At 39.2% G+C, this 27,247-nt stretch overlaps 1 protein-coding gene across 1 annotated transcript in view; it reads right to left on the reverse strand.

Moving 5' to 3' along the window:
- The window catches only part of LOC127628032 (BTB/POZ domain-containing protein KCTD16-like), an 80,905-nt gene extending 63,453 nt beyond the window's left edge, over positions 1–17,452 (reverse strand). Inside the window, exon 1 of the mRNA XM_052104688.1 lies at positions 16,609–17,452. Coding sequence (XP_051960648.1) covers positions 16,609–17,452 — 844 coding nt within the window. The remainder of the gene's footprint in view (positions 1–16,608) is intronic.
- Between the last annotated feature and the right edge of the window lie 9,795 nt (positions 17,453–27,247).

Genomic DNA, 27,247 nt, shown 5'->3' on the forward strand with positions numbered 1-27,247 from the left:
AAGATGACCATAAACATATAAGGTGCCGGCTTCTTTGGCACTACAACGTTTCCCAGCACACCTGATCTCTCAGTGCCTTTAATTTATTGATCTAAGAGGCGCTGTGCAATTCTGACTCTGAATTTATTTTCTGTCTGAGAAAATCTGACTGGTCAAACCCCAATAGTGTTTCTCCACACTCCACATTAAATAAAGTCTCAAACCTTTCTACACTTGAAAAATACTAGACAAAATAATAAACTCTGACAAAAGTCTAATTAAAGACAGTAAATAATATAATATTTCTACAGTTTCAAAACTCCTACTTGTCTTATTATATGTTTATTGAGTTTAAACTATTTATTTATTTATGAATTTTAAAATGTATGAATCAAATATTTATGGTGAAAACAATTAGTTGGCATTCCCAGAAGCCTAGTAAATATCGTAAGTATTTTTTTTTAAGCAATCAGTTATGTTTGTTATTGTTTACCATCTATTTCCTTTGGAAGCCGGATCCCACCATGGAAAAAAAAAAATATAGAGAAATGCTATTTCATGTCAACTTAATGGAACATTCCTTTAACTAACTATGTTTCTCGTGATTTCCAATATTAGTTATGTACATCTGAGTGTACTGGGTGTTGTTTAATAATACAGTTATGGCTTTTGACTGCTCGAGTACAACAGACCACCCCCCTCTTACCGGGAGCTGAAAATAATAAACCAATGAGGCGGTGCACTGAGTGCCAAGAGAGAAACCACTCCAGCCCTGCAAAGCTGAGGTGAACTTACAAATCAATAGAAATGCTCTCTCGCCTTAATGCTTCAGACAGTTAGAATTTGAGAAGCCAATTCAATTTCTCAAGCATTTCTGTCATGCTCCTAACCCTTTGCTAAGATGCCGGTATTATATTCAGATAAATGTGTCAAAGTCACCTTTTAATGGTGTCTCGGTCACTATTTTTATTCACACCAAGCAACTGAATAAGGCATAAAAGCCTTGTGTGAGAAGCATACGCAGCTCGTACAGTGCCAGGAGTGCTTACTCTGAATTCACAAGCTTAAAACAACAGTTGGCTCTGTGAAGTGGTTCAATAAGCAGACACACGCCTGGATGGATATGGGGGTGGAAATCAAGACACGCCAGAGAGCTGAGAAAAGTAGGGCTCAGAAAAACAAGAGCAGCATAAAACAGGCCCACGCAGTTATCCGTCAGTTTTTAGGACAGGCGATGCTCGACTAGTAAATGGGCTGTGGAAGCACCTGGTATTAAAGCTAAAAAGATGACATGAGCATCTAAAAATAGCACAGTCAGAATTGGGAATAGATAGCGCAGGTGTTTTAGAGACAGTCCCATCATGGAGAAGACTTCAGTAGCATTAGCTGCTGAGGCTTGTTATTTGAAGCATGTTAGTGCAGCAAACATCAGAGAGGACTAGTGGTTAGCACATGTTAAAATACTGAACTGTGGTGCTTCTGCTGGTGATGCAGGTCTGAGTCTGATTTGTGCCATTTCATAAGCCTGTTTGACCCTCTTCTTCCCATAATTACTTGTCTATGTTCTATAGTGTGCAATAGTCTGATTCCGGAAGTAAAAATCATACTAATTTTCTCCACAGGCAAACTGATTTATAACGATAATTTATAAACTTTTCAAGACAGACCTAAAGTGATGGTACATGCTTCAGTAGAAGCCATCATTTTGCATTATTTAATCTTAATAATTTTTAAATCATGTTTAATAGTGGACTTTCTGGTGAAGAACTACATTACTCAAGATCCAAAACAGAAATCCACCATTTAGAGACTGCAAAGCATGGCAAGAGAGTTCACAGCAAACTCATGTTGTTAAAAGTAGTTTGAAATGTCGTTTTATGGTTGTTTTAAGGTTTACAGCATTACATCATCATGACAACAAAGTTGTAAATTGGATATAACGTTATACAGAAATGGTTAGTAAGCAATTTTGTTACACGGTTTACATGTTGTGGCAATACTTTTGTCAGTATTTTAACATTTACGGATTGGCCGCATTCACTTCCATTGTTCCTCACTGTAACCAAGAGTTGTGCTTTTTTAATTTTTTAAAGAAATGGTCAAATTAATTAAGTCAAATTAATTTTTGGTTATCAACATTAAGCCACAAGTGCTGTTGATTGACATAAACTTGTATTGAACCCGAAATACTCCACAGTCTTACACCTTAGTCTATTTGTCAGATTTTCAAATCCTTTTTTGCTTCAAATCAAAGTTTGTACTGATGCGATTTAGCCAACCTCTGAACTGGTTGTTTTGTTTGGTAACAGAGACTAAATACCTGCCTAGAATCTCCTTTTGTGTTCCATGGAAGACAAAAAGTCATACATGTTTGAAACAACATGAGGATGAATATAGTTAAGCAAATTTTTTCTACCATTCTCCATCTTACTGAGTTAGGATCGGTTGTCCTAAGTGCCGGCATTCCAGACACATCAAAAGAAGAGCCAATTTATTTAGCAGCAGCTGGGCATGGGTATATCAGACTGGAACATCACCTAATTGGATGAAATGAGATTCAGGGGTGATGGATTTTGATAATTGTTTGTGCTTGTTAGCTATCTCACACAAGCCCTAGTGTACTGTCTTGCATATAATGCCACAGACCTCCACTTAATGTGTGACGGAGACAGACTTCACAATTATCTCTACCTCCAAGGCATGTTAATCAACATTGAAGTTTATCAAATTAAGAACTGTTTCCCGAGGCATAATGAGAGACATGGCAAGCAAAGCTTTGATTGGAAGGGATTTGAAGACTCAAAGTTCTTCATCATGACAAAGCTGGCAGTCTTAAAATCATTTCTGTCATAAACTTTTTCAGCTTGACCTTCATGTTACCTAGAATGGTGCAGTATTCCAAAAATTGGAATGCAGGTAATAAAATATGCATTTGACACTGCAAATCATTAATGAGATAATTCCCAAATATACAGTATGCCGAATTGTATTCAGTGTTTCCCACAGGAGTTTGTGAGACTGTGGTGAGTGAAACTTGCATGCTTCCCCCCCCCGCATAAGAACATTTTGTACATTTTAAATTTAAATGCATCACTCTGGTGCACTTTGAGAGCATATTTATGAGGCTAGATCTATGAAGAACTTTGTGCTCTGGTAAACAATTTTGTGCTCTAGTAGTCATTTAATCATAAACACATTGGTTGTACAGATATGAATGGTGATGACAAGCCAAAAAAGTCACACCCACAAAGCATGGTTAACGAGACAGAGTTTAACGCAGTTCACAAATGGTCAAAAAACAAAATCGACTAGAGCAGGAGTCAGCAACCTATGGCACACAAGCCAGCATTGGCACGCAGAGGGGTAATCACTGGCATGGCAGCAATGGCAAGAGAGGAATAGACTATTTTATTTATATAAATTCGTACCAGCATTCCTCATGATCATGCAGCGTGTTTTCATGAGCTGAATGGTAGGCTAAACAAAAAGTTAAAATGTGACCAGACTGCAGTATACCCAACAGACTTGTGCAGTGTGTGCAAGCCATTTGCGCATCACGAGCCAGCAGCTTCCCTTTCAGTTAATCCTGCGAGTAAACGTGCCCGATTTGCTTCGGTCATGCTGCACGGATGACAGCCTACATTTCATGTTTAATTTGTTTAATTTGGCTTTCAGAACAACACGTAATAAGGAAAAAAACACTTTTAATCCTTGAGATTTCCAACCCAGCATACAGGTACACCATCCTTAAACCATGGTCAAACTCAAAATTGCATTAAACGATCCAAAGAGAAAACATAAACCCACATTTTCGGCACAGCCATTGACCAGGAAAAAAAAAATGCCACTCCATGTCATAAACGTTTCCGAACCCTGGACTAGAGCATACATTTGAGCCATCAAAGAAATGAAGCAAAAGTGGTTACCTGTGTTGAACTTGCTCCTCAGATATTGACTGAGGATGAAAGATGCTTTGCCGAAGCAATGGCGCAAAACACAAAGCTATACATTTTTTATATTATGAGAAGTGTAAAAATATTTTCAGATCATAATGAAACTATGGCTGGACAAATTAGGTAATTAATTGGAAACACTGGTATTCTCTGTTTGTTGACATTATTTACATAATTTGCATTTGTATTCAATATCGAAATGGATCTGAGATACACTTAGTAATATAATAAATTACACACAGGCAAAACATTGGGTATTGGGTCTTGAATGATAATGTGGTCTCAATTTTTAAATATTCCATCTTGGAATTGAGCCCATCCTGGATGCAGCACCATCTGCAACACCTTTGAATAAATCTAAAACATTAAGTCCAAACTTGAAATCCTGATCAAGGAAAGATTTCAAATGAAATGTTCTTCACTCTGTAATTCAGTCAACATTGGTCTAATTGCTGAGCATGGCTTAACTTGTTGCCCTGAACACATCAAGGTGCATAGGAGTGGAAAACTGACAGGGGATGTAATCTCCAGTTTCCAGCAGACTCATCTTTGATTCAAGAAGATCCAAAAAGATCCAAGATGGCGGTGCGGCAGCACACAGCGGCCACTCCAGATCCAAAATGGTGCTATTTACTTATTTACTATTCAGTTAGCCCAACTTTTACGGCACATGGACATCGGAGCAACCGGTGTTCGTGTTTACCATCACCAGACACTGTTAAAATATAAGATTCATGCAACAACCAAGCTGCATGATGATCTGCAGGAGTTGCTACACGAACTCGGCTTGCTGCGGAGACCAGGCCTCCAGTCCTCGGCATTGCCTAATGCTGGTGCTCGGGGGAGGGGATGTTGTAAGCGGTGTGAGAGGAAGCGACAGCGTGGCAAGATGGCGGGGGTCCATGCTAGACTAAAAACAAACCCTAGCCGGCCAGCTCTCCTGTCTATCCTGCTCTCAAATGTTTGCTCCCTGGACAATAATCTGGACTACATCCGACTCCAGCAGACTATGCAGCGTGAGTTTAGAGACTGCTGCGTCTTTGTTTTCACAGAGACGTGGCTCATCGACAGAGTTCTGGACACCGCCATTCAGCTAGACGGGCTCGCCTCGTTTCGTGCCGACAGAAATGCAGCTCTGTGCGGTAAGACTCGTGGTGGTGGCTTGTGTGTTTACATCAACACGGAATGGTGCAATAACTCTGTGCTGTTACTGCTCATCACTGGTGGAGCTTGTGACTGTTAGATGCAGACCTTTTTATTTACCACGGTAATTCACCACTGTTATTATAACCGGAGTTTACATTACCCTCAGTGCTAACGCTAAGGAAGCACTCTGTGAACTGTATGGGGCTATAAGCGAACTGCAGAACACTCACCCTGACGGACTGTTTATTGTCGCTGGAGATTTCAACCATGCGAATCTCAAAACAGTGCTCCCTAAATTCCATCAGTATGTGGACTCTGCAACGATAGGGGCGAACACGTTTGATCTTGTTTACATAAACATTCCAGGTGCATACCGGGCGGAGCCCCGCCCCACCTCGGCTACTCAGACCACATCTCTGTTATGCCAATTCCAGCATACAGACCGCTCGTCCGATGCACAAAACCGCTCCAGAAGCAGGTGAAACCAGGCCAGCAGGAGCCATCTCTGCTCTTCAGGACTGTTTTTAGTGTACTGACTGGTACTGACCGGAGGAATACACAGCATCAGAGACCAGCTACATCAGCAAGTGCATTGATGATGTCACCTTCTCCAAGACCATCACCACACACTCCAACCAGAAGCCGTGGATGACTGCAGAGGTGCATGCGCTGCTGAGGACCTGAGACTCCGCCTTCATAGCAGGCGACAAGGCTGCCCTATGAACAGCGAGGGCCAAACTGTCCCGGGCCATCAGAGAGGCAAAGCGCGAACAAGGTGGTGACACACGGCGCATGTGGCAGGGCATCCAGGCCATCACCGACTACAGGACAACATCGGTTGCCTGTGACAAAGATGCCTCCCTTCCAGATGCGCTGAACAACTTCTATGCTAGGTTTGAAGATCTCCTCTTTGGAAATCGTCAAGAGCACCAAATTCCTTGGTGTTCACCTGGCGGTGAACCTCACCTGGTCCCTCAACATCAGCTCTATTACCAAAGAAAGCCCAGCAGCATCTCTACTTTCTTTGAAGGCTGAGGAAAGCACAACTCCCACCCCCCATCCTCACTACATTCTATAGAGGGACTATTGAGAGCATCCTGAGCAGCTGTATCACTGCCTGGTTTGGGACTTGCACCGTTTCGGCCCAGAGAATCCACAGTCACTTCCATGACAGCGGCAACATGCAGCGCATGTGGCAGGGCATCCAGGCCATCACCGTTTACAGGACAACATCAGTTGCCTGTGAAAAAGATGCCTCCCTTCCAGATGCGCTGAACAACTTCTACGCTCGGTTTGAAGCACAGAACGACGTGGTGGTGAGGAAGACCATCCCTCCTCCCAACGACCAGGTGCTCTGTCTTACCACGGCTGATCTGAGGAAAACTCTACGTAGAGTCAACCCACGGAAGGCTGCTGGACCAGACAACATTCCTGGCAGAGTGCTCAAAGGATGCGCAGACCAGCTGGCAGATGTTCTTACCGACATTTTCAACATCTCTCTGAGCAGCATCGTCGTTCCAACGTGCTTCAAGGCCACCACCACCGTCCCCATGCCAAAGAAGTCTTCAGAGTCCTGCCTCAACAACTATTGTCCCGTCGCACTCACACCCATCATCATGAGGTGCTTTGAGAGGCTCGTCATGAGGCACATTAAGACCAAGCTGCCCCCCTAACTATACCCAATGCAGTTTGTGTATTGTCCAAACCATTCAACAGATGACGCCATCGCCACCACTAGACCCCGAAGCCGCCGCCATTTGCGCCATTTAGAATTTCAGCCACCGCCAGCCAATAATTTCGTAAGCCAAATTGAGCCGCCATCTGATAAAGTTTGGCTGAGCCGGCTAGAATTATTTGCAACAAATAATAATTCTATCACATAGAGACATACACACATGAAATATATAAACAATACACGAGATCTATTTTCCCACTGGATTCATAACAGCACAGTCTTGTGCTCGATGCTACGACACACAGACTCACAGTGAATTGACGACCAATTAAAATTGCTCATTTTCCGTACAGAAGAAGCGATGCTTTTTTTTTCTCGCACTGAGGTGAAATGGCGGAAAGAAGCAAGCAAGGTAATTTTGATCTCACTTCTCACATACTTTCCTAATTCCTACTTACTTTTTTTTTTTAACTTAGGCCTACCCAGACTTTTGTTAAATCTTCAGGGCATGGTTGCACAAACACCTGAATCAAAGATTGATGTTATGAACCAAATATTCTGGAACGGAGAGATTTATAGCACTGAACGTGATATTACTGCAGTAACAAACCACCGTTTCCACATTGCTAATTCATGACGCATGCTTCAGTGTACATTGAAGTGAAATGTGCAAAACTTTGTCCAAAATAATACTGATAACAGTGTGTGTTTATATTAAGGCGAGACACGGCAGGCAAAAACATCGTTTTTTTTTACTGGTCAATTTTGAGATTTTTGGATATTTGTCTTCAATAACATGTCTTCTTTCAGACTTGTGGTGAAAAAATGTCCGAAATACACATTTAGGTCTTTATTTTACTACACTTTGTCTGTTTGCGTATGTAGATTTCTCATAAATTCAACAAAAGTTTGCGTTCTTAATTAGAAATATAGTGTAAGCCATGCATTGCTTGGAAATATTGAGATCTAGTAAATCAGTATAACATAGACATCTGTAGACATGAAGTGGCAGCTTCAGCCATTTGCAGCTATGAAAAGTTTGGCGGCTGCAGCAGCCATTTAGGTTTTGGCTGAGCCGGCTAGCCAGCCAATAACTTCATCAGCCAGCCATTATTCTCAAAACAAATGGCTTCGGGCTCTAGCCACCACCCTCCATCTGGCCCTCACCCACCTAGATAAAAAGGACTCATATGTTCGAATGCTGTTCATAGACTTCAGCTCAGCATTCAACACAATAATTCCTCAGCACCTGATTGGAAAGCTGAACCTGCTGGGCCTGGACACCTCCCTCTGCAACTGGATCCTGGACTTCCTGACTGGGAGATCTCAGTCAGTCCGGATCGGGAACAGCATGTTCACCACCACCCCCCAGGGCTGTGTGCTCACTCCACTGCTGTTCACTCTGCTGACTCACGACTGTGCAGCAATGCACAGCTCGAACCACATCATTAAGTTCGCCGATGACACGACCGTGGTGGGTCTCATCAGCATGAACGACGAATCAGCATACAGAGAGGAGGTGAAGCGACACCAACAACCTGTCTCTGAATGTGGACAAAGCAAAAGAGATGGTTGTTGACTTTAGGAGAGCACAGAGTGACCGCACTCCACTGAACATCGACGGCTCCTCTTTGGAGATCGTCAAGAGCACCAAATTCCTTGGTGTTCACCTGCCGGAGAACCTCACCTGGTCCCTCAACACCAGCGCTATTACCAAGAAAGCCCAGCAGCATCTCTACTTTCTTCGAAGGGTGAGGAAAGCACATCTCCCACCCCCCATCCTCACTACATTCTATAGAGGGACTATTGAGAGCATCCTGAGCAGCTGCATCACTGCCTGGTTTGGGACTTGCACCGTTTCGGATCACAAAGCCCTGCAGAGTATAGTGAGGACAGCTGAGAAGATCATTGGGGTCTCTCTTCCCTCCATCAAAGACATTTACAAAAAACACTGCATCCGCAAAGCAACCAGCATTGTGGATGACCCCACACACCCCTCACACAAACTTTCCCCCTCTTGCCATCTGGCAAGAGGTACCGAAGCATTCGGGCCCTCGCGGCCAGACTGTGTAAAAGCTTCTTCCCCCAAGCCATAAGACACCTCAATACTCGGAGACTGGTTTGACACACACACGTGTCCTGAGTTGCACTTTAATTACTGTCACTTTATAACTGTCTGCTACCTCAATAACTGCTATGTGCATAGAACACTTATCTCATAGTATGTTATGTTTACATTTTTAGAAACTGTCATCTTTTTGCACTACTGAGTACTGTCGTACTGGTGTCTCGCACTGTGCCTATTGTCCTGTTCATTGTCAGTAATTTGTTGTACTGTCCCGTACTTTTTGCACATGTTTGCACGTGCACTTTATATAGGTAGTTTATATAGGTATTTTATTTCGTTGTGTAGTCTCATGTGGTCCTATGTTGGTCCTTTGTTGTTTTTATGTAGCACCATGGTCCTGGAGGAACGTTGTCTCGTTTTGCTGTGTACTGTACTAACTGTATATGGTTGAAACAACAATAAAAACCACTTGACTTGACTTGACTTGGAAGTCAGAGTTGTGTTAATATATTTAACATTTTGTTTAAAAATAATGTTTGTGACAGGGCGGAGGATGGGGCCGGGTCGTGATTCTACACAAACGGCCCCTTATCAGGCTAATCAAGCCTCTGAGAGGGATAAAGGCCGGATGGTGGTGCAAGAGAGAGAGAGCGTTCACGGGCAGCTGTCTGACACCTTTGTGTGTTTGTGTCTTTTTGTTTAATTCTACATTAAAATATTATTTATATAGTCAAGCCGGTTCTTGCCTTCTTCTTTCCCTTAATCCCTTTACAATGTTTTAAATAAATAATATTTATTTTCCACTTGAGTCCCTGCCCCTCACATTATGTAACTCCAGCTTGAAATACCACCTATATTCTCCAGGGGGCAGTAAGCAAAACATCAGCTGTATAGTCAACGCACAGCTTAAACAGAGAGCAAACCAACCCTTCAGTGCAAATCCGAATTTAGGGATCTCAATACATGTTTTTCTAAGTATTAAACTACGTTTAATTTGACACAGTTACCTAAAAATTTTATGTTTATAATGTGACGCAACTAAAGTAAGATGCTCCAAAAGCGTCCGTCTGATGCAGGTGTACTTTGGTGCATGCTTAGAAAAGCCCTGATTGACAAATTTGATTGGAAAATGATTGCTGTGAACTGTAGGCCAATGACAGGTTTATATTAAATAATATGCAAATAAACAATACATTGGATTCTAAAGACCCTTTTTGTATTCACTTAATGCTTAACTGCTCTGCCACTATAATGTAATGCATTTTAATTATCTGAATATTATTATATATATTTATATAAACAATATATATGTGTGTGTGTGTGTGTGCGTGCGTGTGTGTGAGACGAGGTGGAAGGCATGGCCGGGCCATGATGGAGCACGGCTGCCGCTGAATCAGCTGATCAGTGGGAGAGTGAGATAAAGGGGTGGTTCCAGAGAGAGAGATGCACAAGCCATGCTGCACGTTTGTTTATGTTGGTTTTAAGTTTACCATTAAAGTTTAACACAAGTACCATGTGTTAAATCACTTACTGTCTCTTATGCTGCATTACATTAAACAAGGAAAGCCAGATTTTTAAACTGCAATGTAATGCCATCTGATGTCAGTCTTTCAACTTGCGCCAACTGAGTTTATTTTAAAACCGATTAGCAAACTTTTGCAGGGACATAAAGTATGTGTTAAAAATGGTAAATAATCTTTTCTGTTTTTAACTGGAAGATAAGACCCTTCCTCTCTGTACATGCCACACAACTGCTCGTTCAGTCCCTTGTCATAACTAGACTGGACTACTGTAACGCTCTCATTGCAGGTCTTCCTGCATGTGCTATTAGACCTCTCCAAATGATCCAGAATGCAGCAGCACGTCTGGTCTTTAATGAACCTAAGAGAGCACATGTTACACCACTCTTTGTCTCTCTCCACTGGCTGCCGGTTCATGCCCGTTTTAAATTCAAGGCCCTGATGCTGGCATATAAAACAGTCACTGGGTCTGCTCCAGCATACCTTAAAACATTTATGCAGAGCTACGTTCCCACCAGAAGCCTGCGGTCGGCTAAGGAACGTCGCCTTGTCGTACCAAAACAAAGAGGCACCAAAACACTTTCCCGGACTTTCAGTTTCATAATACCACGGTTGTGGAATGACCTTCCCAACTCAATCTGGGAAGCTAACTCACTCTCTATCTTCAAAAAACGGCTAAAAACACATCTTTTCCAAAAGCACTTAACCGGTCAATAAAAATAAAAAAAATAAAAAAATAAAAATAAAAATATATATATTTACATTTCTTGTTGCACTTAAATCTGTTTTGTATACTATTATGATGATAGTGAAACTTTGTAATATGGCACTTTTTTTGTACCACTGTCTCCCTAAGATGATTCGCTGATGTTCTTCCTCTTTTGTAAGTCGCTTTGGATAAAAGCGTCTGCCAAATGAATAAATGTAAATGTAAATGTAACTGTATACCTGCACAACAATTCTACCATTGTAAATGTTTCTTTGTGCATCAGAACAACAGAACGCTACATGGTCAGAAATCAAAGATATAATGAAGGAAAATCCCACATCCACCTTAAATGGAAGTGTTAAATAAGAGCAGAGCATGTATGCTTTACATTTAGAGACACACATTCGGTTGGACGATTGACTGCTCATTAAATCAATGTTCACTGCAGCAGGCCATTTATATTGAAAATTGTATATAATTTATAAATATGCTGTTAATAAATTTGTATATATATATAATATATATATATATATACAAATTTATACATATATACAATGCTATATTATATATATATATATATACATATACATATATATATATATATATATATATATATACCAGAAATGTCCTAATATATATATATATATATATATATATATATATATATATATATATATATATATATATATATATATATATATATATTTGTACATTTCTGGTTATTATTATGTAGTATTTTGTACAATAAACTATTTTGATAAGTGTGCTGGGTTGCCACTTGATTTCCTAAAGCAAAGCCAATTGCAGCAGAAGCACTTCTCTAAGTGTTTAGTTATCCTGAAACCATCGTATCTCTCTAATTTCTCTGAATTTACTTGATCCTTTTTGCTCTCTGCCATCTGATGGTTTTCTAAATCTTTTCCCTCTCACTCTCTCTCTCTCTCTCTCTCTCTCTCTCTCTCTCTCTTTTAGTGAATAATGCAGAAGCTAGAATCAGAGTTACATCCCCTGATGGAGTGAGCAAGGGAGCAGCTGCACCTAACAAGTGAAGCGTCAAAGCTGTCATGGCTCATTCCCTAGCAAGACAAATCAGTTTAAGCAAGCCAACACCACTCCACCCACCCATGCTTTTTTTAACCAATCCCCTTCTGCTGCTCCATTCGCTAGCTGCCTGATCATCTATGCTATGTATAGTGTAGTGTGACATACAAACTGGTATATTAGGGGTAAATAAATGTGTCCTTACTATACAGTATATATGCATCTGTGTTGTTTGCTAAGGCTAAGAGCCAGAAGGTGTTTATGTTCATGTATCTAACATTACCCACTTCCAATATCCATGAAACAACCCTGATAATTTTAATATGAATTATAGTTTTAGCATGGCGATAATATAAGATACATTTACAAGAGTGATCTGTGTCTATTTACATTTTACAGTTGGTCTCTTCATGCAATTTTACTGATGAAATGGCTATCCAATCATAAATGTCCTCAGCGCATTTGAGGAAAATAGCAATCAAATCAGGCAGTGGATTAAGGTGCATATAAGATGTGACTCTGTCAAGTGCAAAATGTGTCTAGTTATTCACAAAGCTTAAGTAAAGTTTGCTCCTGCCAGAGATGAGTGTCTATATTCCCATTTCCCAACTCTTCGATTTTGAAAATGTAACACTGCCAAGAAAATGCGGGAATAAACAGCCTTCTGTATCACAATCGTCAAAGAAATTTCTGTTGTGTTTTTAGTTTTTATGAGCCACATGAAGTGCAGCAAAATTTCACTTCCAGGCATTTTTGTTTTCACACCTGGATTGTTTGGAGCATTTGTTTTGGAACCTGGTGCGTTTTCTCCCTTAGTTTGGTTGTTTAGGCATATCTGAACAAGGCAATCACACTCGGATCCGCAATCAGTCCGAGACCACGTAGATGAGGTGTTCTCAGGCCAATCACAAACAAACCCTGGAGCAGTTGGCTTGTGGTGAGAATGCACACGAACAACATTTTCCCTATAAAAACCATGAACATACCTGATGGATCTATGGAGAATTCAAATAATAATATAATAATAATAATAATTCAATTTGTTCTATCTCCTGTGTGTGTGTGTGTGTGTGTGTGTGTGTGTGTGTGTGTGTGTGTGTGTGTGTGTGTGTGTGTGTGTGTGTGTGTGTGAGAGCCAGGTCTGTGACCGTGAGAACAGGCCCTTTTCAATGCAGAAAAAATTCAAAAATAACTAATGATGGATAAAAAATAAGCATGACGCAAATTTTACATTGCATGTCATTCGTGTCGGATTTTGTGTTTGCAGTGAAATCTCTGACTGGAACACACAATGAGACAACAGTGATGTTTTGCATAACCATGACACATAAAATGTGTTGCGATTCACACAATTTTTACATGTATATCATTCTAACTGGTATGTCAATGGATGCGCTAAATCCCGGAACAACGCACAGACATTCTGACCAATAAGGGGACAGTTTGCTTACATGTTGCTTTTATTGACAAGTTTTGGTCCGTTTTACTTATGACAGTGAACCAAACCAAGAGGAAATGCATCATTGTAACATTTAGCTCCTGTTTCGGAACAAATCAAACGAGCTACAGGTCTGAAAATGTCCTAAGTGTGAATAGGCCCTAAATGTTTCCTGATATTTTTCTGATGCTTATGTCAGTCTTGGAGGATGAAATTACTTGTTTTTTAAGGGTGGGAAAAGGTGACATTGTCACTGCAAGATCTGATGACATGATTCACAGCACAGTCCTCAGCCTGCCACAGCCAATGATTGATTGTCAATCATTCTAACGATGCAACAAATTGGTAAATAAATTTGCCTGCAAGGGATTGCATTCTGGGTAGACTTTGTGCCAGAGCGGTGAAGCCTATAAACAGCAACTGGTGTGCTCTGCCAGAGGCAAAGCAATCTCAACAGGCTTGGTGGGGTGTGTAGGAGGCTGGGTTCCAACTTCAGCAACTTTGGAAACATTCCCTGAAACTTTTCGAAACTCTTTGGTGCATGCAGTATTCAAAAGCTTGGGATTGGGGGTGAATTGATGAAATGGAAGGATGTTAATACTCTTTTGACTATCAACAAAATGAAAGTTCAGAAATATTGCAGTATCCTGAGGATAGTCCTTCTGTTTCTTTTATAATATTGCAACATATAGGGGAGACCGGGGCCAGTTGTGACACAGGGAAGTTGTCATAAGGGCTATATCTCAGTAACTATAAGGTTTTGAATCAATAGTCCAATTGCACAAATGCTTGTTTTCTCTATCCAATTTTGTGGTGGTTTCAAACACAAAGTTCAAAACTGTCATATATTAGGAAATTGTTTGTGAATTCTACCCTCCAAACGAAATTCCAAAAATGATTATATTTTTGTTGTTTAGACAATAAGTGAACAAGATAACTCAATATCATCAACCGGGTATACATACAGACAAGGTTCGAATGTATAATGTGGGTAGAATTGAAAAAACAAATTGGGCTTTGTTCTCAGGACAAGGGTATTTTTTATAAATGTCATGCTGGGGCAAGTTGTTTAGTTTATAAATTACAATTTCTGTTGGCCAAGAAAATTGTTTGATATTTTGTATGTTACCTTTTCAATTTTTTTTGCATGAATTGTTTTGTAATAATTGTTTAAATAGGCTATTTAACCCTCAGATAATCACTGTCTGATTAAAGCAATTAAATAATATCTAATGCTCATTAAATATGGGTAAAAATTACAACAACAGCAGACACTCTGAAATGTATCACAATAACAGGTTTGGCAGTTATCAAAGTATTTGACCTTTAATGTGATTTTCATAATTGAAAAATTATGAAATCCCCTGAAAATATCAAATTTCATCCATTTGAGAATATTTATAAAAACAAAATCAAGCTGGGCAATAGTGGTCAAACTTTTTCTATAGTCACACATTCAATTGTTTTCAGCTGTTTTCTGTGCTGTTCTGTCATTAAAACAAATACTTGTTTTATGGTATTCGTGGTATATTAAATATACCAGAATTAGCCTGCATTACAAAGAAATTGGTATTTTTTATTATTATTTTGATTATACCAGCAAATATATCTTCAAAATCAAAAGTTCTTATTAATTGAATTTCGTTACTTTTCATGAATTTACCCTTACCGCTTGTAAAAAAAAAATTCCCTATACTCTTGTGTGTTGAATTGTGTTGTAAATTTAGAACATCCACATACTGTCTAAAAAACACAGTGGTATTATTGTACAACCAAAAATGCCCACACTGCAACTGTGTAATGTATATTGTGTTTCCTAAAAAACATTTTCATAGAGGAGAATTCTTGGGTCTCCAAGGTTTAATAGCAGGTTCCAATTGTGACAACTTACTCCACATAGTGAGGACATGACGTTAACACAGTCTCCCCTATACCTTTGTGCAGATCAATTACATTGGTGAAGCTGGCCTTGTGTAGCTTGGATCCATTAATTAAAAAGTTAAAGTGTACAGTATATACTGATGTATACGTATACAATTAGGAACGAATATGAAGAAGCTTTTCTCTTTTGTTTCAGAATGTTTCACATACAAAAGCCCTAAAACAGGGAATGGACACCCTGCCATAGCTAGAACACTACGCATCCAACTCAGTAGCACACACTTGGATTCTCATGGGAGATGCATGACGCAATCATGCATTTGTTATAGCCCCAGTAAAACTGTAGGATTTTGAATTGAGATGCACGAAACAAAAAGCTATTGATTCAGACTATTTATTTTTATTAGTGATAATGTCGACCAAGACAACATATACGCACTGACAAATTGCCGTTACATTACCGTGTGAGATAGTAGGCTAAGGCAATAACATATTAACAAAGTCCATTTAAAACAAACATAAAAACTACTGTCTTGTGAAAATCTGTAAACGTCAAAAATACGGCACTATAACCTCTTTAATGGGCTCAGTATAGAGTCCATTATGTGCTTCCTCCATTTTGCCATGTGGCAGGGCCACTGCTGGTTCGACAGCACATTAGCCACTAAGCTACAGGCCTGAAGTGGGTGGTGTTGCGTTTAGTTTCATAAAATACTAAGAAAGCCATTACAGAAAGGCATCATCATCTGCCACTCCATTGAGATGCTTCCTGAGATAGACAGAAAGAGGGGGGGTGGGGGCTTTCCTCTTTGAGAAAGCATTACTTACCAGGTAAGAGAGTCTTTCGTAAAGGCTTTCAGTGACTGGGAACATTGCCACAGTCATAAAGTCAGGAAGTGATATTAAAAAAGACTTTACTGCGAAACCCAAACGTATGTTGTGCATTTAAACTGCTGTATCGAGTGAGGAATATTTCTGAAATGTTGATAAAAAATGCACACACGAAATTATAAAAAGCTCTTTGTCCCTATGAAAACTAGAGTTGACAGAAAACCGAGTGCGCCGTCTAGTGGTGATTCAAACTCAGATGTGAAAGCGAGCCAAAAAGCTAATACAAGAAACGTTCAGCAGTAGATGCAGAGCATGGAAATCTCTCACGAAATGCAAATATTGACTGAATATTAGAGTTGAAACTTACGGTAAAAGACGTACTCAGTGTAACTTGACCATATCTTGTCCTCAGTGTGCTGGTTGACGAACGAGGCCGTCACTGACGAGTTACACGCCACCATCTGGAAGCCACATTCCGAGAGCATATCAAAAGAGAGCTCCAGGTGTTTGAACTTGAGGTAAAAGCGGGAAGTGTACCTGTCAGGGGTCCTATCTGGGTCCCTGCTCTCATTCAAGGCCTCGCCAAAAACTTCTTTGGCCAAAGCAATCCTCCCACATATCATAATCCTCGGCACCCTCCGAAATTTGGTGTCGGTTTGACTCTCCCTGCCCATCGTGCAAGACCCGCGATAACCGACGGTTATGAACCCGCTCTTTCTGTCGGCGGGAACGAGCGACGCCGGGGGGCACATTCGCAGGTCGCTTCCTTGAGACCCGTCCTCGTAATCACTGTGGATGTATTCGTCGGGACTGGGCTTAATGTCGTCAGGAGTTAAGAGTTTAAACAAGTCGGGTAATTGAAAGTACTCCGCTTCTTTCCTCAGTCTCCCCTTCTCCGGGAAATGGTCGGGGAGGACGACTTGTTTGTCTCTGAGGTAGTCTAAAACATATCTGAATAAAAACCCATCCCGGTCGATGAAGTAACGGCCTTTGGGGTCTCTGGCGAGATCATTTGACGCATTATTTTTAGGAGAGAATATTTTCCCCAGAAGGGAGCCCGGGTGGCTGATTAACGTGATGTGGCGAGTATAATACACCTGTCCCCCGACATTGAGTTCAATAACGTCCGGAAAACTGTTGTGGACAGAGCCTTGATCTTTGCCCGTCGGCTGAGCTCTAGAGTTTCCACTTAACGCCATTGTCTCAGTCATAGATGCCTGGAAATCCTCCTAGCTACACTGAAACACGATGGAAAAGTTCGCTCTAGATCTTAGGTAATGGTGTAGTACAAACAAATAAAAAAAAATAAAAAAGAGCAAATAAGAAATATCCGAGGATGGAGATCGAACTACACGCGCACACCAGAGAGTCGCTCCTCGCGAGCGAGTATCAATTGCTCAGCATCCGTCGCTCCCCAAAAAGAGCGGTAACGGGCGGAGAAGACGGGCATGGTCGCTTATTTTTTTTCGCCTGAAAAGCTAAAAGTTTGTTTTAAGCTGAAATTTTAACTCTCAAATACCATGTTTCAGTCAAAACTTTGGTTTTCCACACACAGTTTGTGGGAAAAATACCAATTTATTCAATAAATCAAGTCCGAAGTTCCCGAACAAGTTCAGCAGCGGATTAAATTCAACTTTTGACGAGCTAAACAGACAGATTGGATTGTTTCAAAAGGAAATCCTTATCCATTTAGTGTCCGAGGTTCAAGTTAAAAACCAACTCAATTATAGAGATGATGGGGTTGGTCGATAATTCCAGCGATTGACGGGAAAATTCAGTGTTTCTCTCAATGTTCTCCGCTGAAAGGGGCACGATATCAGTCCGGGTTTACGCGCGCGCGGGCATTAAGGGTAGAAAAGATCCAGAAATTACTCTCTGTCCCCTCGCGAGCAGGGCAGTGCCGCGGGAAAATAACCGTCTCTGCTGTTGTTGCCTCAGCGGTGCGGGCGGGAAAAAAAGGAAAAGGAATAATGGGCTATAAAGAATTACATCATCTTAAAGGAGTATGCACGCGTGAATATATATGGCGTTGCTTTTATTCGCGTCAAATATCTTTGGCAACCAGCTGTGAAATAGCTAATGCAGTCAACATACTGATTTTCATATATGTGCCTACAGGACATTGACTACTTGGAATGTCACTTTGTGCGTTGTTTTTGTTAATACACTACAAAAAATACTATAGTTGCTGACAAGAAATATTGTTGACGTTGCACGAAGCACTGTGTTTTCAGTGGAGATATCCACAGTCAGTTTCAGCACCTTGGACAGCGAAAACTCCATCAAGCTGGATCCTTAAGATGCTATTTGAATTGACAGTTATTTAAGAAGTCCTCTTTTAAATCTTTTGGGTGCCATGAGATGTAACAGTACTGATTTGTATATATATGCTAAACATAGCTATTAGGATGGCAGATGGGTCTTTCCTACAATTCGGAAACATTTCGGCTTTGAAACGCGAAGAATCAAAAATGATCAAGGGACATGTTAAAGAGTTAAGTGATACTGGTCAAGCTAAATGACTTCAGATGTACATCCAGCTAAATGGGCAGTGTCAGAGTGAAAAATAACAGGGTGGACATTCAGTGTGTAAAATTAGCATGGTCTGTGAATGATAGCAAACATTTTTGTACATTTATATTGTACATATTATGTACATAATTTTTATGTTAACATAAATGTATTGGCATTTTAAAATTAGATACATTTTCCCTATATTTCCCATAAGAGTGGATGTGTCAAGCTTTAACAAATATGACTAACATCACAAAATAAAAGAGTTTAACACTTATTTCATTTTTTGCTGTGTGGCTGATGTCACCTCCAGTTTATGTGATCTAATTTCATAACATTTATCTTCAATTAAAGATCACAGTATCAGTAAATGTAAAACTAAACACTAATTTGTTTAATAATGATTTAATTTATTTTAAATGAGACTTTTAGGCCCACAGCAGTGTGTAACATTATAAATAGTCTTTATTCTTTTTATCAAGCCAAGTGAAATTAAACATCATGAATACCACAAATTGTAGTGAGGACTTAAAGGAATATTCCAGGTTCAATACAAGCTCCGCTCAATTGACAGAATTTGTGGCATAATATCGACTCGTCCCTTTAAAAAAATAAAAAATAAAATCAAGGTTACAGTGAGGCACTTATAATGGATTGTGGCCAATTTTTGGAGAGTTTAAAGGCAGAAATGAGAAGCTTATAATTTTATAAACATACTTGCATTAATTATTCTGCTAAAACTAATGTATTTCTTTAAATAATAATAATTTAGTCATTTTAGGGTTTTAGGGTTTGTTGACATTACATCATCATGGCAATGAAATTGTATAATTAGCTATAAATTTACACAGAATAGGTTAGTAAGCGATTTTATCACACTAAAATAATGTTAACATGCATATTGTTTACAGTTGAAGTCAGAAGTTTACATACACCTTAGCCAAATACATTTAAACTCAGTTTTTCACAATTTCTGACATTTAAGTGCAGAAAACATTCCCTGTCTTAGGTCAGTTAGGACCACTACGTTATTTTAAGAATATTAAAATAACGTTTTAAAGGTCAGAATAATAGGAGAGATAATTATTTATTTCAGCTTTTCTTTCTTCCATCACATTCCCAGTGGGTCAGAAGTTTACCTTTAAATTGTTTAACTTGGGTCAAACTTTTTGAGTAGCCTTCCACAAGCTTCTCACAATAAGTTGCTTGAAGTTTGGCCCATTCCTCCAGACAGAACTGGTGTAACTGAGTCAGGTTTATAGGCCTCCTTGCTCGCACATGCTTTTTCAGTTCTGCCCACAAATTTTCTATCGGATTGAGGTCAGGTCAGAGTGATGGCCACTCCAATACCTTGACTTTGTTGTCCTTAAGCCATTTTGCCACAGCTTTGGAGGCATGCTTGGGGTCATTGTCCATTTGGAAGACCTATTTGAGATCAAGCTCTAACTTACCGGCTGATGTCTTTAGATGTTGCTTTATCCACATAATTTTAAGTGCACCATTCACTCCTGCAGCAAAGCACCCCCACAACATGATGCTTCCACCCCCATGCTTCACAGTTGGGATGGTGTTCTTCAGCTTGCAAGCCTCACCCTTTTTCCTCCTAACATAAATATGGTCATTATGGCCAAACAGTAAAAAAATGTATTCATCAGACCAGAGGGAATTTCTCCAAAAAGTAAGATCTTTGTCCCCATGTGCACTTGAAATCTATAGTCAGGATTTATTATGGCAGTTTTGGAGCAGTGGCTTCTTACTTGCTGAGCAGCCTTTCAGATTATGTCAATATAGGACTTGTTTTACTGTGGATATAGATACTTGTCTACCTGTTTCCTCCAGCATCTTCACAAAGTCATCTGCTGTTGTTCTGAGATTGACTTGCACTTTTCGTACCAAACTACGTTCATCTCTAGGAGACAGAATGTGTCTCTGTCCTGAGTGGTGTGATGGCTGCTTGGTTCCATGGTGTTTATATTTGCATACTATTGGTTGTACAGATGAGTACCTTCAGGCATTTGGAAATTGCTCCCAAGGATGAACCAGACTTCTGGAGGTCCACAATTTGTTTTCTGAGGTCTCAGCTGATTTCTTTTGATTTTTCCATGATGTCAAGCAAAGAGACACTGAGTTTGAAGATAGGCCTTAAAATACATCCACAGGTACACCACCAATTGACTCCATTTAGCCTATCCAAAGATAATTGGCTAATTGCCTAAAGGCTTGAATTTAGTTTCTGGAGTTTTCCAAGCTGCTTAAAGGCACAGTTAACTTGTAAATTCAGGCCCAGTGAAATTGTAATTTAGTCAATTAAAAATGAAACAATCTGTCCATAAAAATTGTTGGAAAAAGTACTCAAATCATGCACAAAGTAGATGTCCTAAAAGACTTGCCAAAACTATAGTTTGCTTATATGAAATCTGTGGAGTGGTTAAGAAAATTAGTTTTAATGAATTCAACCTAAGTATGTACATTTCTTACTTTAGCTGTATGTCTTGTGGCTATACTTTTGAGATTGTGAATATTATAACATTTACAGATTGGCCACCATTCACTTCCATTCTAAGTGCCTCACTGGCAGATTATTGCTTTTTATAAAAAAAATGTTTTGTTTTGGTAATCAATATTATGCCACATACGCTGTCCATTGAGCTCAACTTGTATTGAACCTGGAATATTCCTTTAAAGACACTGAATAGAAGGAATTACTAATATATGCTCGTTGACTTGTGTAACTACAGCTATAATGCTAGTACAAATTATGGGTCTTATTTGTAGAAGGTTTTCACAGTTTAATGAAATCACATAGAAATAGACCTTAGGGTAAATTCCATATTTATGTGGATGAAAAAGAGGCTGTAAGGGATAGACGTTCACGTGCAATCTGTTCAGTGTAAATCGGCAACCATTGACACTAAGGTATACAGCAGGATAACCCATTGAACGGACTGTACATCTATCACTGCCTTGTTTTCATTTATGTAAAATTAAATATACCACCTACGCTGAGTAAGTTCCACAGAAGATGATTTCAGATACTTGTGTTTTCTTACATGGATGGATGGATATATGGATGGATGGATGGATGGATGGATGGATGGATGGATGGATAGAGATAGATAGATAGATAGATAGATAGATAGATAGATAGATAGATAGATAGATAGATAGATAGATAGATAGATAGATAGATAGATAGATAGATAGATAGATAGATAGATAGATAGATAGATAGATAGAAAGAATGAGACAGAGAAGGAGCAGCAGTGCATTCATTTGTAAGTAGGCCAGAGCTGTATTCATAAATGCATGCATGCCTTCACCATGCTCCTTTTTTAAAGATATTGGAGTGTAGCAGTTGACTGCCTTACTTTAAATAGCACAAACTCAACTCATGGCTGGAAAAGTTCCTGTTGTTATTTCATGACTGCGCACTATGTCTCTGATATGTTTTCTGTATGTCTTCAGGTTGTTTGACCACTTAATCACTGCTTATTCATTGACGGACAAACAACTTATTTTAAGAAACATGAATCGTACAATGTTCTATTGCCATGTCAAACAAGTACAGAGAGAATATGATTCATGAAAGATCATTTTATTTCCCAGAAGTATCTTAAGGTGCCTCATCTTTGCCTCGCATATTCAAAGATTGTGCTGTCTTGACATAATAATTGTCTACTATTCATGTTTTTATCACTGAGGGTTATTAAATTGAATACACTTTCAAATAAACTATGCCATTGTGGTAATGTGCAAATAAAAATTGTACACAAAATTTTATTACAACATTTAAAATGCCTTTGTTTTGTATATGTGTAATACTTGTATACTGTATGTGTGAAATTAAAAGTGTGTTTTTCCACCTAGATCTTGCCTGCTGGTAGTTAAACTTGATTTCTGTTTTCAGTCCTGTGATTTAACAGTTAAATTACACATTTTTAAAAGGATTTGGATGATATGCAAAGGATTAATCCTGCAGTAACTAAATGCCAAAGTGTTTTTCCTCTCCGAGCATCTGGATAAATCTAATGAAACCTGCCAAGAACATGTCCAGCTCACATTTTACCCCAAATGTAAAATATCTATATATGTATTAAATCATATTTTTCATAAAGAAAAGTACATTTTAGGGCAATTTTTTGGCATTGTGGCATTATTTTAATGAAAATTAAACAACCAAAATGTTCTAATGAGAATCACTACTGAGAATAACAAGACTTACAAAAATAAATAAATAAATAAATAAAATGGGATGGATCACAGTAACATAGAATGTGAGAATTTGGAGGAAATGTGCTTAATTGTCATAAAAATAATGTCACAATGCAAAAATCTTAAAAGACCTATTTTAGTTTGGTGTGAAATATGACCCAGACATGTTTTCATGAATTTCACCCATCTAATTATGCATCAAGCAACTTTCACTTTGTCTTCAAGAGCATCTAAAAGAGAAAGTGTGAGTGTGTGACTTGAAGAAACGTTAAGTTATGTAATAAAACTATAATGAATGTTTTATGATCTCAAACTGAAGAAGATGGCACAGAGGAAAATGAATGTATGACATTTTCAGTTTAGTGCTGAAATAACACAGTATGGACACATTACATTTACCCAAACACATTGCTTTTGTATAGCAGCAGCACTGGTTTCATGTTTTCTTAACCCCACCCCACAACTGTTGCAAACACACATGCACACACAAACAAACATACAGCCAAACTAGGTCTGTAAGATCCTCTAGAGACCAACTGCCTCACTGAACATTAAGGGCAGAATCTAAAGTTTGTCCTAAGTAAGAGGCACTGGGTGATGAGAGGGTAAAACATTTTGTTTGGGTGTTGATCCCAAACATTTGGCCATGTAGTGTACTGTACACAGTAAAAAGCGGTAAACTGTAATTGTTACCTTAAGGAGCTTCTACTTGATCTAACCTTAAAACTGATGTTTGTGTAACCCTAATGTAGTTAAAGTTGACTGAGACATAGTAGATCATATTTATGACTTGCATCAAACCATTTAATTTAAATCTTACCACATGCAGCACATTTTTAGGTTGACATTATTTTTCAGTGTAGCATCACTGGGCAGAAATGCAAAACAGCAAAGATTCCTCAAGGCAATGAAGCACACTCACACGAGATCAAAGGGGAGGTTGTTAATGAAGTACAAGAACACAAATGCCCTTTGTTTGTTTAATCTTTAATTAATCACAATTAATATTTAAAAGGACCACACAAACTGAGGTTTCCTTACATGGGATCAGACAGAAGCATAAGCACAGGAGGGACATTACTGCAATAACACAGAGAGTATGTTGAGTACAAAAAAGGAAAAATAACTGATTTTGATTAAGGACCTTTGCAGGTGTCAGTTGTGTTTCACACAAATTAAGTTAAGCTCACTTTGTGGGCAGTTCACTCAAATGAGGTGTTGCTAAGCAGCGGCTTGGCTCAGGAGAGGGGGCGCTACTTTCCTTCCAAGCTCCAGAGGGATTTTCAGTAATCAACATGAGGCTTGTTTTTATTTTCCTCCATGTGTTATTTTTTCTTTACCAGTCAAGGTTAAAGTAACCTTCTGATGTTCTGTTTTCTGCTTTTATCAACAGCAGATGAAAATAAGTTTAGCTCAAATGTTGCTCTTTCACAACTCTGGGAACTTAATGGGGTTCTTAGTTATTTTTCATTTAAGTATCAGCTTAATTCCAACATGATCACACAGGAAATCAATATGTTCACATACCCTGTAATTAACCACATACTGCCAAATTACTGCACTCTATATTATGCTGGGTTATTTTTGCATCAGTTCAAGTGTGACCACCTTTTCATTTGGTGCAACTGATCAAACTGATCACACTTTGAAGGAGGTTGAAAATTTTACTGCTGAAATTGGTCTGTGCCTATAGAAATTCGAACTAATGCCCCTAGTGGCGAAGCAGGAAATGTTGTTGAGGTAAAATGTCCACATGGTGGCGCCAAACGCTAGTTGTATTTTTAGTTGTAAACAATAGAATAAATAGTCAACAGGAATGCATATTTTATTAACTGTACCCCCCAACCCTAAACCTAACCGTCAGTGGAGTAAACATTTTAGAGTGAAACTTCAACCTCTAAATCACAATCATCATTATTTATGCGAACACATTTACTTCCTGGTTTGGGTTGTGGTCAGAGACCATCCCCCAGGGGAAGCCGTCAAGGTTAGTAAAACAAATCATAATGCAGCAGTAAACTGACGAGGAGACCAGAGGCCTTTCTATTTAAATGGATGTCAATGGAGGCTATGCTTCAGAGTGCTGAATAAATTACTTTTTGTGAATAAACAGCTCAACATTTAATGAATTGACCACCTGTCTGCTAATCTTCAACATGTAACCAGCAGACCAGTTTAAGCAGCACTACAAGAAAGCTTTGCATTGTTTGCGCTGTGCATTTAAGCGGATGACAGACTTGATTTCATGCATAATCATGAATGAACAGGGTTTGGAGCAGGGCCGGAGTGGCAATCGGGAGGATTGGGAGAATTATCGCTGGGCCGGTCAAAAACTGGGCCGGTTAGATCCACATGTTGATTGACAAACTTTCATCATATGTCGCTTAACAATTGCCAACAGTCCATAACATCCAGTATTTAAAGGATCAGAATTGCGTTCCGTATTATAGCGGATGCAGTCTGTATTTTGTCATCTCACATCATCTAGATTTTAAATCTATACCAGTACAGATGAAGTGCTGTACAATACCTGGAAGGAGGTATTGCCCCAAGTGAAGGAGTTCAAGTACCTCGGGGTCTTGTTCATGAGTGAGGGGACAATGGAGCAGGAGGTTGGCCGGAGAATCGGGGCAGCGGGGGCGGTATTGCACTCGCTCTATCGCACCGTTGTCACGAAAAGAGAGCTGAGCCGGAAGGCAAAGCTCTCGATCTACCGGTCAATTTTTGTTCCTACCCTCACCTATGGTCATGAAGGCTGGGTCATGACCGAAAGAACTAGGTCACGAGTACAAGCGGCCGAAATGGGTTTCCTCAGAAGGGTGGCGGGCTTCTCCCTTAGAGATAGGGTGAGAAGCTCAGTCATCCGTGAGGAGCTCAGAGTAGAGCCGCTGCTCCTTTGCGTCAAAAGGAGTCAGTTGAGGTGGTTTGGGCATCTGGTAAGGATGCCCCCTGGCCGCCACCTTAGGGAGGTGTTTCTGGCACGTCCAGCTGGGAGGAGGCCTCGGGGAAGACCCAGGATTAGGTGGAGTGATTACATCTCCACACTGGCCTGGGAACGCCTCAGGGTCCCCCAGTCATAGCTGGTTAATGTGGCTTGGGATAGGGAAGTTTTGGGCCCCCTGCTGGAGCAGCTGCCCCCGCGACTCAACTTCGGATAAGCGGTTGAAGATGGATGGACCAGAACAGATTACAAAATGCATGCTGCAAAATGTCATTTGTAACATATTCCGTTAGATTACTCAAGGTCAGTAACATAATCTAAATACCTTGGATTACTTCTTCAGCACTGGCAGATTTTTCTCACTTGTTTTGACTATAAACAATTTAATAGCATGTAAAAAAAAAAATCTGCCAGTGCAGTAAGACAAAATATACTTATATTAAAAAGAAATTATCTGGGAAAAAAAGCCTTAACATCTTATGCAGTGTTGCTTAAACAATATACATCTACTTTACCTTGTTTTATATGTATTTTTAGATAATTTGACAAACTACTGTAGGTCTACTGAATATTTGTTAAAACAGTGTTTACTAGCTATTAGTAAGTCAGTTGATAAGCTGTTATTTTGCTGTGATTATACAGGCTATTTATAATCTACTGAGTTTTTGTTGAAACACTGTTTACTAGCTATAGTAAGCCAGTTGATAAGCTGTTATTTTGCTGCTATTATACAGGCTATTTATAATCTACTGAGTTTTTGTTGAAACACTGTTTACTAGCTATAGTAAGCCAGTTGATAAGCTGTTATTTTGCTGTTATTATACAGGCTATTTATAATCTACTGAGTTTTTGTTGAAACATTGTTTACTAGCTATTATAAGACAGTTGATAAGCTGTTATTTTGCTGCTATTATACAGGCTATTTATAATCTACTGAGTTTTTGTTGAAACACTGTTTACTAGCTATAGTAAGCCAGTTGATAAGTCACTTATAGCTAGTTAAATAGTCACTTATAGTCAGATAAATATCTACTTGGGACCATCAAAATAAAGTGTTACCAAGCATTTTTATTCTGCATGGAGATGGTCTGACTGTCTTTCTTTTTGGAGGGGGTACGGCACAGTGATAAAGAAGAAAAATAAAAAATGACACTTAATGTCAAAAATGTTGCATACCCCTGCTGTACATTATTTATTGATTATTTTAATGGGTTTACAATTTAAACATCAAAGTATGTATATACATTAATATGGTACCATACAAGTTATTATAAGCATAAAATGCAACACTTACTTTTGTACAATATAAAATAAATTTAATTTTAAATTGTAATTTTAT

This window comes from Xyrauchen texanus, chromosome 34 (assembly GCF_025860055.1).
Source record: "Xyrauchen texanus isolate HMW12.3.18 chromosome 34, RBS_HiC_50CHRs, whole genome shotgun sequence".
Classification (NCBI taxonomy): Eukaryota; Metazoa; Chordata; class Actinopteri; order Cypriniformes; family Catostomidae; genus Xyrauchen; species Xyrauchen texanus.